The sequence below is a fragment of the Gouania willdenowi genome, chromosome 1 (genome assembly GCF_900634775.1).
Source record: "Gouania willdenowi chromosome 1, fGouWil2.1, whole genome shotgun sequence".
Lineage (NCBI taxonomy): Eukaryota > Metazoa > Chordata > Actinopteri > Blenniiformes > Gobiesocidae > Gouania > Gouania willdenowi.
The window spans coordinates 33,591,552-33,604,920 of NC_041044.1; the positions used below are offsets into that span (position 1 = coordinate 33,591,552).

Consider the following 13,369-nt stretch of genomic DNA (forward strand, 5'->3'; position numbering starts at 1 on the left):
GAATAAAGGATCAAAAAGGTAGAAAGAAGGATCTTGTTGAAGGTCCATTTAACAGTTAGGTTTGTCTTCGTGGTTGGGTGGAATGAATGCTGACTTGCTCACATTTCCAAATAATCTCCCGGTAAGCTCCTTCTTTTTTTTTTTAATACATATATATTCAGGTTTTTGAGGAGGTTGAAGGAAAGAGACCAACCTCTCAGTTAAAGAATAAGCGTTCAATTTCCAGGTCTTTTCCGTTCTTTTAAAGTCTGATCTTATTTCATTCAACTGTTTCAAGTTTAAAGCTGCTGGAGACAATATTTCCATCAATCCATCTATTTTCTAACCTGTTCGCTGCTTTTCAGGGTCGCGGGGGTCTGCTGGTGCCTATCCCCAGCTGTCATTGGGTGCTAGGCGAGGGTGCACCCTGGACAGGGCGCCAGTCTATCGCAGGTTAACATAGACACAGTCAGACAGACACTCACTCTTCAATCTCTCCTGGGGGCAATCAACCTCACATTCATGTTTTTTGGGATTGTGGAAAAAACGCCAGTACCCAAGTGTCCAACCCAGCGCTTAAACCTAGGATCTTCTTGCTGTGAGGCGGATATGCTAACCACTATCACACCATGCACCCTGCCTCATAAATCAATGTTTTTTCTGCAACTTCCAGTCAGTGAAAACACTAGAAATGCGTTTGGAAATCACTTTGTCAGTGTTTTTGGGGACAAGTAGAGGAAATTCCTATAAGAATGAAGTAAAAAGACTTTTATGCATACGTCTACCAGACTCCACAGTCCACAATACAATGCACAAGCTAATGATCTTCCATTTATTGATCTATGAGGTCCAAACTGTCGATTTATCTGATCAAAAATATTTGTCTCCTGCAGATCAATTTGTAATCTACAATATTTCATCATTAGACAGTTGCTATTGACTGAAATTCAATGCCAGCTGAAGATGAAGCTTGAAGCTTTTTCGAGTTTGGCACTGCGAGAGTTGCTACACACCACGGTTGTAGGAAGGGCTGTAATCTGTCTAGGTCACCAACGCGCCCCCCCCGTGTTTATTGGCTGTGGCATCCTTTGAAGTCGACAGCTTCTAATGTTAACATGGTTGTGTACATGTTTACTTATTGGATTCTCAGTGCCAAAGACATCAGGCTTGTTTCTTTGTTCTTTGTTTTTTTGTTCCGCGCACCGACTACCAAGTCAAATTTCTTGTGCTGTACTTGGCAAATAAAACATTTCTGATTCTGGTCAGGAATTGGGTGGGGGAGCAATGTGGGAGGGTGGTATTAATTATTGTGCTTGTGGATTGGGTGTCCATAATTTTTTCCCCCCATAATTTATTCAGTGTCCAAATGTTGTTATTTACAGTTGTAAACAGAAATTAATCAGTAAAACGGTGTATTCTTGCACACAGCTTTTCTGGTTTACATGCTGTTTACACACAGCTGCGCCGGCACCTTTCCTAGGACGCCATTAACCAGGAAAGAGAAAGTTGTGCTTTCAAAACTTGACTCACTCATCATCTTTATGATCGGCTGTTCAGAAGACAAAGATGACACATTCTCTCTCCCATTAATGAGCTGATAGCAACACAGCAAAAAGGAAGGGATGGTGGATAAACCACAAGGGCCAATAAAAGTATGATGAAAAGCCCAAGGCCAATACGTGTTCTCAGACTTACACTCTTAATAGATGAACCCTGGACAACATGAACCCTGCACTACATGGAAATGTGTTTGTTAAAATGAGTAATGCATACCTGTGACGTAGCAGGTCACAAGCTAAACATTAGTATAGTTCAGGGCTAGGGTTCTCAGTTGGCGGATCAAAACAAAAACATTGGGTTGTGGACCCCTTCTTAGTGGGTAACAGGCATTTGGTTCAATGCTTTTTAACTTGATGGGGATTTATTTACATAACATGGTTTTGTATAATTCTACATTTAAATGTAACAGTAGCCTAAATATACTGTATTCTGTATTCTTTGTTCTGTCTTTGAATGGAAGGTAGCTAATTCAGTTTGAGTTTTTATTCACTTTTTCAAACTTAACAGTAGCTGCGTTTCCATTACCCTTGGAAATGCACAAAATCTAAAAAGTGCAATAAAAACTGGTAATGGAAACACCAGAATTTCGATATTAAAATGTGTCGCAAAAGTGCTGTGGAATCACTTTTTCTGGAAATATACGTCACAGAAAACGACGTACATGGTCACATGACGTGACATATCTAGTCACATTACCACTTCTTTCCGAGAAAACGTAAATATTGTTGAACATACACTCAAACAAACTTAGCGTAATTGTGTTGATGTTTCTTGGGCATGTTGCCTTCTACCAGCGTCTCCTTTGACAGTAATGTTGTATTATTCCATGTACTTGCGGTGTGTTCTGTCATTCAGGTGCGTTTTAGATATGAATGCTAATAAGTAGCTTACTGTGTTGGAACTTCATTAAACATTGTGAGGGCTGATGTGAAGATATCTTTGCCTTGCTCTGAGGACCCCTGTGTCCCCGTGATGAGGTGTGCATACAAAGACCTCTGCTTATGCTAAATGCATTAGTAGTTTGTAGCCATCTATTAATACATTTCCAAAATGTAAAGGAATCGTAATTGAAAACTTGGCCTTAAGAGAACAACTTAATTCTCTACTAATGTTTAAAACATCTTCTACAGTCTGAAAAAACATCAGTTTGGGACTCCTGAAGTGATTTTTTTAGCATTGCAGCTATAAACTTTAAAAGAAAAACTTAATTCTCTACTATGGCCTCAAACGGCTTTTACAGGTTGAGAAAACATCCGTTTGTGCCCCCTGAAGTGATTTTTAGCATTGCAGCTTGAAACTTTAAGCTCAGCATTATTCAGCTGTATACCAACAATTTACTGCTTTTGAAAGTAAAATGGGTGGTATGAAATTCTAAATATTTGTGTTTTTGTCATACACAGTTTAACAAAGACCTAGATCTTAATAATAACAGCTGGATTTATAAAGCATCTTAGACTCTTGGAGTGCTTAAAAGAAACCATCCTTCATTTATGCAGTAGTCACACTGGTAGAGCTAATCTTCCAGGGGCAGTCTGACAGAAATATGAATGCCAACCTGCCAACAACAGCCCCTCCAACCTCCACCGAATATATTCATACACAGGTTAAGTGTCTTGTCGCAGAAAACAAGAGCGATGACAGAGAAAGAGCAGGACTGCCTTCTGAAACAGAGAGCTACTGACGTAAAACTGTCACTTGCTATGTTGTGCCTGATGCGTGGTATAGGCTATTTTGATTTGACAGAAACAGATTTTGTTGAGTGCAAGATAGGTATGCAGAAACACATTTGCTCTGAAACACTTAAGCATTAAAGTGCTTTCTTTAGGTGAGGAAAGCCACTTTTGTGGGTTTTACAGGCACCAGGGGAGCTGTTATTGAATCTATACTACCAAAGTGTCACTACAAAGGGGTAAAGATACCGGTTTCTCTGCATCATCCAGAATATTTTATACAATGCTTTGATATTAGCGGGAAATCTGGTGCAAGAAACGTGCACTATGACCTTTAAGTTTGGACAGTTTTTTCAACAACAAAAACTTATCTAACTGCACTAAACTAGAAATTGTACATGAAGAAAGTACAGACTTTTGTTGGCAGAACACAAAATCTTGGACAAAATTCCCTAATTCTCAGTTTTTCTTTTCTTTGAAGTGTGCTAATATTTGAATTTGTGTTTGAATTTGTTTCCTGCTTTTAATAGATTTTCTTCTCATGTTCTAATCCATAATCTTGATCACATATACATGCAAGTAGTAATCACAAAGCCTTTCAAGGTTTAAAGCTTAACCTTCTGTCAAAACTGGTAATTAACTATGCTTTTTTTTAACTTAAAAATAAAGTACTGTTCAAAAATAAAGAGAACACTGAAACAAGTAAACTGATATTTTGATTCTAAGAATCCCAACAACATAGTATTTGAGGTTTATTTTCCCAAACTTGCCTGTTTTCTGGAATTTTAGCCCACTGAAAAGTCAATTTCATGACTCGTAAAAACCGGCGGTTTTGGGGTCTTCATGCATATGCATGAGTAGGCGTGTCTGTACTATTTAAGCAGCTATTGTGATTGTGAGTCTGACAAGCGCTGCCTGTGTGTACGGCAGCAGCAGCGGAGTAAATTATCATCTGAGTCAGCTGCTTCAAACACTCACCGGAGTGTTTAGCTGCTAACTCACTTTCTTGTCATCTTTATCTTTTCTGACCATAGACATAATCCATTTAAGGGGATAGTCCATTGTTTTGTCCTATCACTGCATCGCATTAGGTCACAAACGAGGTCCCGATACGAGGCAGTGTAACGGCTGCTAAAAATGAAACTGATTGTGAGTGCTGCGCTTCGGATTATATATACACTGGATTATCTGCTGTATATACTGAATGTAAAGATATTAAATGTGGATAAAGGGCAGAGGTGGCTTAGTGGTTAAGGGAGCGGGCGTGTAATCGGAGGGACACTGGTTAGAATCTCCCTGGTCCATCACTGTGGGATGTTGAGCAAGACGCTTCCGCCTTATGAGTCATAATGGAGGAAAAATCTAGCTCGCCCGTTCGGAGCTGACTTTTTACAAAGTGTGGAATAACAAGGGAGGGAGGAAACAGGACTTTTTCAACTTTGGCCCTTTGAATGAGGCTAAAGGAATATATATCACTGTAGCAAAACCATTATGAAGTGATTTTTTTCATGATACTGCCTCCACAGAAATAGGATCAGCTTTGTGTTTTGAGTTAAATTCTAAATCTAGACCTCCATAGGATAATGATTAGGTTTGTCCCCGATTATTCTTATGTTATTTGGTTCTCAATGTATTCCACTATACAATGAATAAAGATTTTCAACTGGAACATTTTATTCAATGAGATCTAGGGTGTGTTGTGTAAGTTGTGTTAAAACACAATAATTTAATGATTGCATTAAAGATTACTGTACTGTCTGAAACATTGTTGTCCAAACTTACATCTCCTATACTAATCTCACTATAGATATGAACATGATTTACTGCACATGCCAGATTTGGTAGTTATTTCACCTGCACTCGGACAATAGGAATATTTTTTTGTTGAAACATCATTCATTTCACGAAAATATGTCATACTTTCGTGAAATGGACATCGTGTGTCCTTTGACTTGTGTGAGGACACTGAGAGCCCACTAATCCAATTGGAGCTTGTAAAAATGATTTAGGCCCGAGACCAGCACAGCTGTCAGCCTCACTGAGATACAGTAATGAAAACAGATAGCACTTAGCTGCGTAAACAGAGAGAGAAGCAAAGTATTCAGCAATTCGAGCAAAAAAATGCAAAAAGTGCTATAACTGTGGCGAATAATGGTGTTCTCTGAAGGTTGTTTGAAAAGACAAACATTGACAAACGTTGGAGGGTGTGGTGTATGGTCCGTTTCTTACCCACGGTTAGCTGGCCGGTCAGTTGTCCCTGATCATTCCTTGCATTGACGGTCACATTTCTGTCTGACTGAAGGATCAATGAACTGTCCTGTGAGGAGAAGAAGGACAAAGACCATTAGAGCTATAACATATTGCTTATTTCTCACACAAACATAACCATAAATACTGAAATAGATTCACCATTCAAGGCTTACTTTACTTCTCGGCTCTTTTATCCCGTAGGCCATATCTACCGACCACAGTCAGTGTTTTACAACCAACAGTCCCTTAACTTATTTTAATGACTATAGTTTACACTTGACTCACTCGCTCTTCTCCCAACATACTTGACATTTAATTTACATAATCTATTCAAAACAACAGAGTCCATCCACAAGAGTGTTTGCTCGTTCCCAATAATGCGAGTGTATCTCTGCAAAAGGCAATTATTTTCAACTTAAATGAGCCGGATGCAACTGACCCTGACCTCCACCCACCTGCCACAGGACTGATTGAGGCACACTTGGCTGACATTCGTTTGTATTCAGCAAATATGCTTCGCAATGAATGCACTCATTTGTGCTGATTCTATTGGGCCCTAAGCCTTCTTTAACATCTCTCTTTTTCCTTCTCAAACAATTCTCCCTCTTTAGCATATTCTCTTTAACCCCCATGCTGCTTAATCTTATACTTAACCAGTTTTTGTACTTGTACTATCATGAATCTCATGTTTAGCTCTTTTCGCTCTTCATGATTTTTTACTCTTTTTTTTTTAATCACTGATTTGTTTTGGCTGCATAAACCAAGCATTGCACAGGTGACCCAATTTCTCTGTTGATCTTTTCCAAACAATATCTTGCACTGTGAATTCTTAATAGATTAGTTTTGTTAAAACTGGAGGGTCATCTATTTGCACTTTCTATCATCTGCAATCATAGCGTGGCAGGCACAAGCCCTCTCTCTTTGTTGTCTGCATCATCCATTGTGGGCTGCTTATACCAATGGCAATAGGGAAACGTATCACCTGTCTGTGCTCGATTTGGGATAATCTGTCACAATCCTTGGACAAGACTCAAAACATTGGCTGCGTCAAAGTGTAATGCAGTAGTTTTAGAGAAAGATAGAAGCTTTAAGGACAGAATCATCAGTATTAATCATCCCCAGAGGTGAGAGCAACAGATTAAGTCATTTTACTTGTACTGAACTTTGTTTAAAAAGAATAAACCGTTAACTGAGTAAAAAAATATGTTTTTGTTTTAAAATGACCAACGGACATTGAAGTAGCGCTACAAAAAATGAAATGATCAGACAATCATATCACATCATAACCGACCAACCAGATTAAACGTAATGCAAGGCACCAAAACAGCATTGAATGCTTTTTTTTTTAACATTTTCTTTAAATGTATGTTTTGACAAGTCTAAGTATTTTATACAGATGCCTTTGTGGAAAGTAATTGAGTTCCAATTGTGCAAGATGTTTACTGTATGCAAAAAAACATGGGGGGTGAAAGCAACTAGTAACTTTTGCTTTGCCTACTATTTAATTGAGATACTTTTTACTTGTACTTGAGTATTTTATGACTTACTTTACGTGTACTTGTGTCGGAGTTGGGGTCAATTATGATTGTAATCGTGTCATTGATGATTTATTGATTTTTTCCAAGTTTTACACTGACCGCCGCAGAAAGGAATTCCTTTTTCCCCTCACCTGTCCTTCTGTTGTTACCACTTTTTTCACCCACAGTTCTCCTGCTCCTGTCTCCCCACGTTGTTATATATGTGATTGTCTTTTCATGTTTTTCTTGGACGGGATGAAACTGAAATGAGATTTTGTTTTGTAACGTGTGCAATCATAATTTTAAAAATCTGTTGCTGTCGTAATCATAATTAAATTGTAATTATGTTTAGATAATTGACTTTGTATTTGGAATTGCAATGACAATTCTATACAAATTGTCAATTATAGTTTAACACAAAACAGGAGAACCATGTTACAGTTCTACATATATGTAGTTAACAATGATTAAAATATGTTTCAGATCTAGCTTTCCCACATTTTACCATTTAAAAAAACTTGAAATCTAGAGGTATACTGACACAAAAAAGGCTCAGACGCACACACCAAAAATATTAAAACCGATATTTTCATTGATTAGGAAGCCTAACAAGGTAACCAATAAATATGAAAGAAATTACATGATAGATATTAATTTTTAGTGTATTTTACAGCTGATCAAGGACCCGTTAGCATAAGAGATGCTAACAGAAAGCTAACACAAGATGAAGGTTAACTTTCATTAGGTTATTTATTTCAAGCTCAGTAATTCTTATTCATTGTAATTTAACTTTAGTAATTGAGAATGTAATTGTAATTGACTTTTTGACAGTAAAAATATGATTGTAATTTACTTGTAATTGAAAAAAATGCTGGTCAACGTAATTGTATTTGAATTGTAAATGAATATGAAAACGGAATTATAACTGAAAAATGTAATTGACCCCATCCCTGACTTGAGTACAGTTCTAATCCAGTAACAGTATGTTTACTTGAATAGGATATATCAACTCTGATGATCATCACGCATCATGTATGTAGGTAATACTGTACTATATTATTTGAGATTTGAACCTACTCCCAAAACCCTAAATGTGCAGGTATGCAGGCACTGCAGCATCTTGGCACATACAAACACAATCCACCCACTCAGGTACCAACATTTCAATATAACAAATGAGGCCTCCGAGTGGTTTATTGTGCAAAACCTTTGTCGTCTGTTTGCTAATGCACGTATGCTGGATTAATTAGTTTTATCGAGGCGTGTGATAGGCTTCACTGTATTATCTTTCCGCTCTGTTTAAAGTGATGGGTGCTTTGTAAACTATGACAGATGTAACGTGCTTGGAATTATTCCAGCTCAATAGGCAGTATGCTTGAACCTGCCTGATCCCATTGAGTTTGTGCACAACTGTCATTTGAAGTCTAATAAAAGATGAAAAGTCGTATGTAATTAAAGACATGCAAAATGCATGGAAAAAAAGTTGCTAAACATCTGCAGCTTGATTAACTAAGTTGGTCTATTTCTACAACAGCTAACTCAGTCTAGTTAATCTGACTGTTTATGCAACTATGGTAAGGGTTTTTTTTTTTTACTTTTTAAAACTCTTGGTAGAAGAGATGCTTTGAGATGTTGTTGATTGGCAGTCGCACTTCTACAGATGTAGCTTACCACCATTAGGCTGTGTGGTGTAAATTATGAATGGTTTCCTGTAGAACACTTTAGTTGCGTGTAATTTAAAGTATAAATCATTGCAACAAGAACCAACAACTTTTCCATGTTCCAAAACCTACAATTTGAATACAAATTTGGAGGACTGCTTTCTGACCTCATATTGAATTATTTGCATTTAATTTATTATTAAATACTGAGACTAACTAAATAGATTTTACACATCTATTCTGAGAAAAATTACATCTAGTTTCTAGCTGTAGGTACAATGACAATATTATTAAATAAACATTGTATCAACACCAACTCAAGTATTTTAAATAGATGTATAATGTATAATATAGATATATAAATAATATAGTAAATAAAAGCAAAAAAAACTGCATGGCACATTGCTAAAATGACCACAAAAGAAAGCCAAAATCCCTCAATCCTAATCCTAATCCTAAATTACTGTCCTTAAACTACTAATGCTCATGTCTGTATTACAAAATTTTAGCTCTTTGTTCCACCCACCCCCCCTACCCAAAAAAAATAAATAAAATTAAATTCAAATACATTTTTAAACTTGAGCCTCAAAAAAAAAAAAAAAAAAAACTAACTTACATAGAACACAAACAGTTAACCCTAAAACAAATGAATGTTTTTTTTTATCATTTAATTTCATCATTTAAATTACTTGGGGACTGAAAGAGGTTTTTTTTTTAACAGAAAATATGTCTTCAAAAAAACAATGCAAACTTTTCATGTGGAGCACAAGTATTTATTTATTTATTTTTTACACCATTGTTCATCTCACTTTATTATTATTATTATTATTATTATTATTATTATTATTATTAATAATAATTTCTTTAAGATTTGCTTTCCTTGATTAATCCAGCCAAACATATCCTGAAGAACCCATAAAGGCAGGTACACGGAGCTCGCTCCTCGGAGTTAGCACAGCAGACACCACTGTGGTATTAATCCAGTTTATAATTTAATCAGGCCTTGATTAAATATACAGACACTATTGCTGCCAGCCTGATGTAGCCAATGCAATTACTCAGGATATAATAGGTGGCGCTCGAGCTACTCATCATCACAGATTCTAGCTACAGATACTGATGGGGTTCAACACTGCCATGTCTGACTGCAGATCTAGCTGCTCTAGCCTGGACTTCAGGTTTAACTGCAAAAACTTGGTTCTCTTTAAATAGTCTATCAGCGTCTAACTAACTCATTAAAAGCTATTATAGTTAGATTATATTAAGTCATCACTCATTAATTTTTGATGGTGATAATAAGCCTTTTCACACTCTGGAAGTGCGCATGCGCGACCAGCGGGGGTCATAGGTCAAGAGGGATATAAATGTAAACACGACGCTGTTTGTGCTATGCGCTGAGATTTTCAGCTGACTTTTTGTACAATAAAGGTAGGCCTAATCTATCTGACATTTAATACATTGCAAGTGCAACACTCAGACTGCAGTCATTCACTTAAACCGGCTTTCAACGAACAAGTTTCAATGTTCGCTGAAACTTGTTTAAAGTGTTTTGCACTTTTAATGGACGAGGAATCGCAAAAAAAGAAGAAAAAAATGGCCAGTTTTGCTTTGCTCTGTTGTAATAATAAAACAGTATGTTTGTTTCCCACATCGGAATCAGAATAGTTTTACTGCCAAGTAGAGTTTTAAATAATACATGGAAAGTGACTTGGTCTAATCTGAATGTGTTCATGATGAACAATTCCATATCACAGACATGTATCGTACATGTATATAAACTAGCCATTATATGACACCAGGGATGTGGACCAGGCAGGTAATAGTGTGAGTTCTCACTTTGAGAAAGTTTTATTAAGCTATTATATTGTTAAAATTTACAAATTTGAAGGAAGTACACAAGATGAACAGGTCATTTCATTTGCACATTTTCTTTGTGTAGTCTTGCTCCTTTTTTGTATAATCATCATTATTTGTGTGTTTTTTTTTTTAATACACCGCTCTTTTCCGTTTATACTATACTTACATTATACTTTATTAAACCCCTCTGTTTAATAAAGTATTTGCTGATTCTGATTAAGTGAAATAGCACTGATCAGTCGATTTATGTTTACAAAATGTGACTATAACATGGGTCACTGTTGAAACGTCAGGTAAAACCAGAATTTTTATCTCGTGTGTAGCATTAGCTTTAGCAGCATTAGCTTTAGCAGCTAACTCGATCTTTCTGTCTTGGAGACTGATGCCACGTTTGCGCAAAAAAATCTGTTAAGGAATCAACGCTCCAATGGCAAAAATAATCAAAATCTCTGTCAGACTTGCTTCCTACACCATCAGCCATGGCGAGTTTATCCCTCTTGACCTTTTGACCTAATGCGGAAGAAATGAACCAGAGCGAGAGTGTGAAATGGCTTATTAGTTTGCATTTACCTCACTCACTCACTCACTGCCATTGACTTAAAAATACGTCAGTTGTGTTTTTCGGCTGCTGTTGCTAGGACACAGTGTGACAAAGCTCTCCCGTGAATATCAGGCTTGTACTATGAAGTAGTGACCACCTGTGACATGTAGGTGGCAGCAGCGCACCTTTGGATGAAAGATTAGCGTTGACGAGGAGAGGTAGAGGAAGAGCAAAGGAGTTTACGTGGCTGAAAATAGTGCTAAAGGAGTTGATATTGAAGTTCCCAGCAGCTGCGCACACTCGACCAGAGCATGTGTGGAACTAACTGGACTTTTGTGGACTATTGAGAGCGTTGTGATCGTGAGGAAAAAGGATTAAAAAAACAGGCCAAATGGGTCAACTTAGCTGCAGGGTGGCAGACTCCAGTACTCAAGGGCCGGATTCCTGAGACTTTTAGATGTCTTCCTGCGCCAACACACCTGAATCAAATGAATGGCTCGTTATCATGCTTCTTCAGAGCTTGATGACAACACATTGGTTTAAACCAGGTGTGTTAGAGCAGGGACACATCTAAAAGTATCAGGAATCTGGCCCATGAGGACTGGAGTCCAGCACCCTTGACTTAGCACGTCTTGGTTAAGGAGAAAATTGTGTGTGTTGAGGCTGATGGAGGGAGAGACTTGGAGGATGGCCAAAATACAGTAAAACCATCCATCTCTGATCCAGATAGCAAAATGATAATACTTTTGCCATCAAAAGCCTGGTTTCAGTGTTGTTTTTGAAGTTTATAGAAGGAAACCAATGTTGAGGTGTCACTAAAGCAAAAAAAAAAAAGCTTCAAATTCACTGACAAGGTTTTATTTATTTATATTTTTTTTTTTAGAAAAAGGCTGTTTTCTCAGCTTTTTGCTCTGAAACTGCTGATTTGTGTAAAACTTGCTCTATTCAACTGCTGATTAACAAAATAAGCTAGAAACATGAAAGTAAAGACTTTAATCTTTCAGAATCTGCTGTCAGATTTTAGATTGCCATGGTACAAAATATTCTGTGGGTCTTTCAAAATCAAAATGCTCTAAAATGGCTGGCAGTGAGGGGGTGCCATGGGGGTATCCCACAAAACACTTTTAAGTTTGAAACACACAGATAAAACAGCAGAAAAAGAGGAAAACATTGTATATACATACTATACATGTCAACATTTGTTTACATAAGAGACCATCTTTCAATGTCATAGTGTTTATAACCTAAGTCAGAAACATGGTTCACAGTTAAAAGAGAATACCAATAAAACAGTGTTTGATAAAGTGCCTTTGAGCCTTTTCCAGTGCTTTTTTAAGCATTATTTCAGCTAATTAGGAAAGGCTGTTGAATAAGTGATGTGTTTGTTAGGATGTGCAACTAATTTGTTATTTTTTGAGTCCCTACAGCAATAAAACTAGAGGAAATCTAACAATTTACTCTCTGGGTGTTTGGATGAGATATGTTTCAAGGTTATTATCATTGATCCAGGGCCCTTATCAGCTATTTAGCTTCTCCTCAGTGTTTTGTATAAGTCTTGTTTTCAAAGTAATACTGGTAATGGATAATAATACAGCTTTTTTTTTTTTTTTTTTTTTTAAAAAAGCTGTATAATTACAAATTATTTGTAATTTGACAACTTATTATCATGCTAAAGGATTTATTTTTGATATATTGTCAGATATTTCTTGACACAATGATAGCTGACAGTAAAAATTAAACATGTCACTCTAAAAGTAATAGATAGGTTTCATAGGTTGACTTAGTGGCAAACATTCCTTAATTTAGCTATAGGAAAATATTTGGGCCATTGTTCAGTTTGCTAGTTCTGCAGGTTTTTCTTTGTTGTGAATACAAATTCTTTTTTACACAGCAGTAAACCAGTATAGAGTGTGGTTTACAATGTAGGCTTTACCTTAAAGAGCCTGAAAGCCAGAAGGGAACAATCAATCCTACTTTGTTTTAGCCAGGACAAAAACAGACAGTCAAAGCAAAGTTGTCAAAGCAAAGTTGAATCTTTACTTTTGCAGTGCAGGTGTAAACAAAAAGACACACAATTGATAAGACATATTTTTACTCTGTGAACTCCTCAAACCACTTGTTTTCTCTTTTTAAAAAATGGATTTTTAAAAACATTTTTTTTTTTTAGCGCAAAATAAATGAAACAGTAAATTCCAAAGTGAGGATAAAAGTATACAACATTTTGAAACATGTCTTCATCCAGGAGTGGACTGGCAATCTGGCTTACCGGGCATTACGGTCCGGTCCGCTATGTTTTTTTATAAATTATTTTACGAGCAGTCATGGTAGCAGGTG

At 36.7% G+C, this 13,369-nt stretch overlaps 1 protein-coding gene across 4 annotated transcripts in view; it reads right to left on the bottom strand.

Annotated features, from left to right (window-relative positions):
• Positions 1-13,369, bottom strand: part of sgcz (sarcoglycan zeta) — a 372,407-nt gene that overhangs the window by 49,811 nt on the left and 309,227 nt on the right. For all 4 annotated transcript variants that reach the window (XM_028456492.1, XM_028456482.1, XM_028456496.1 and 1 more), the window contains one exon: positions 5,439-5,526. In XM_028456492.1, coding sequence (XP_028312293.1) covers positions 5,439-5,526 — 88 coding nt within the window. The remainder of the gene's footprint in view (positions 1-5,438; positions 5,527-13,369) is intronic.